This window comes from Empidonax traillii, unplaced genomic scaffold (genome assembly GCF_003031625.1).
Source record: "Empidonax traillii isolate 1590-97213 ecotype Southwest subspecies unplaced genomic scaffold, ASM303162v1 scaffold767:size301186, whole genome shotgun sequence".
In the NCBI taxonomy this organism is placed as follows: domain Eukaryota; kingdom Metazoa; phylum Chordata; class Aves; order Passeriformes; family Tyrannidae; genus Empidonax; species Empidonax traillii.
The window spans coordinates 238,409-240,280 of record NW_020955960.1 but is presented as its reverse complement, the minus strand read 5'-3'; the positions used below and the strand labels follow the sequence as shown (position 1 = coordinate 240,280).

Genomic DNA, 1,872 nt, shown 5'->3' with positions numbered 1-1,872 from the left:
CCATCCCTAGTGCCTGCAAATTAAGCTTCTGCTAAAGAGTTTTAGTCCCACACTCCTACACAGAGGTGTTAATATTTCTGAACACTTTCCTGCACACAGACAAAAAATCAAAAGCAGCATCAATGTTTCCAGACAAAAGTAGTCATATGGCTAGTCTTTTAAGATGTCCTACTCAATCCAAGGCAGGTGTTGGCAGATTTGAAATACAGGTAACATCATAGAATGGTTTGGGTTGGAACCCTCTGTCACGTTCAGGGACACCTTCCACTAGACCAGGTTGCTCAGGGCCCCATCCAATCCGGATGTTAACATTTCCAGGGATAGGGTACCCACTTCTCCAGGCAGCCTGTTCCGTTGCCTCAGGACCCTCACAGTGAAGAATTTTTTCCTTATACCTATTCTAACTCTATCATTTGTCAGTATAAAGACATTCCTTCCCCCCTGTGCTGTCACTACACGCCCTTGTGAAAAGTCCCTCTGCAGCTCTCCTGTAGGCCCCTTCAGGTACTGGAAGGTGCTAAAAGGTCTCCCTGAAGCCCTCTCTTCTCCTTGCTGAAAAACCTCAGCTCTCAGCCTATCTTCATAGGAGAGGTCGCTCCAGCCTTTGGATTATCTTTGTGAACCTCCTTTGGACTTGTTCCAACAGGTCTGTATTATATACCTCAAATATCTGAAAGCATTCAGTTTAATCAGCTAATCCGCATCCCACTTTTATTGCTACTGCAGTAACAATCATCTGTTCACTTCTGAGCAAAGCAAACTGAAAAAGTACAGATGTTACTTCAGGAAGACTTGAGACCAGAACACAGCTTGATACTATGAAACACTGCGGTCTTCACCATCAGAAACAGTAAGAGAAAGTGAAAAGTTTGTAGTTTTTATCTCATTGCAGCTGTATCATCCTTAAGTCCAAATGCAGTCTGACTTCAATAGAAGTACCTGACATCGCTGCAGGCAACAAAAACGCTGCCTCACCAGCTAGCCAAGTTCACTCTGCAATTAACCCTGCTTCCCTAATCCTTAACATAGCTACAGTAAGAAGTACAACTGTACTCCCCATGTCTTAGACTATAAACTCACCATCTCACAAGAACTTAGGAAATTCTGCAAGCAGATCTGAAGTAAACTGATAGCTGATCATTACCCCACTATTATAGAGATAATGTAATAAAAACTCAGTACCTGCAGCATGAGTTGTACCCACTCCAAAACAGGAAGAAATAAAGGGCTTTATTGTGCAAAAAGTTCAAAGTTGAAAAAGATGAATGCTTGAGAGGAACTTACTGCAGCTGCTTTCATCGCTTCCATCAACACAGTCCACAGTGCCATCACATTTTGCATATTGTTTTCTAATGCAGACATTATTCCTGCACTTAAATGTGTGGTTTGTGCAAGGAATACCTGAAATTGTTGTTGAGAGAAAAAAACCAAACAAACAAACAAGAAAACTATTGGTTCAGTTTAACATGGGAAGAGATGTCTGCACAGATAAAAGATTTGTACGTGTATTAATAGATAGGAGGGAAAACAGCAAAAAACCCCACTTGGACTGGGATGGCTTAAGTCAGCCTCTAATTAGAATCAACTATTCAGGTAGAACTGCAACACTACCAAGGTGTGCATCAAATTGGCCCAGTCTGAACTAAAGTTTCCTCCCATCTTTTCCCATAGCACTAATGAACGTGGATATAGTAGCAAAAATATAGATGTAGAGTGTTAGGCTAGAAAGAGGAAACATCCAGGATTCTGGAAAGAAGCTCTCCTTTATATTTCAGTATTAAATGTGAAATGAAAGACTGTAGTAAAAGTAATATTATTAACTGTATTCAGTAAAACTGCAAACCCTAGCCTTGGCATTTTCCTATTTCCCTG

The 1,872-nt window shown here is 41.0% G+C and overlaps 1 protein-coding gene across 1 annotated transcript in view; it reads right to left on the bottom strand.

The window, feature by feature from the left end:
• Positions 1–1,872, bottom strand: part of TMPRSS7 (transmembrane serine protease 7) — a 29,525-nt gene that overhangs the window by 4,825 nt on the left and 22,828 nt on the right. The window contains 1 exon segment of the mRNA XM_027901249.1: positions 1,285–1,401. Coding sequence (XP_027757050.1) covers positions 1,285–1,401 — 117 coding nt within the window.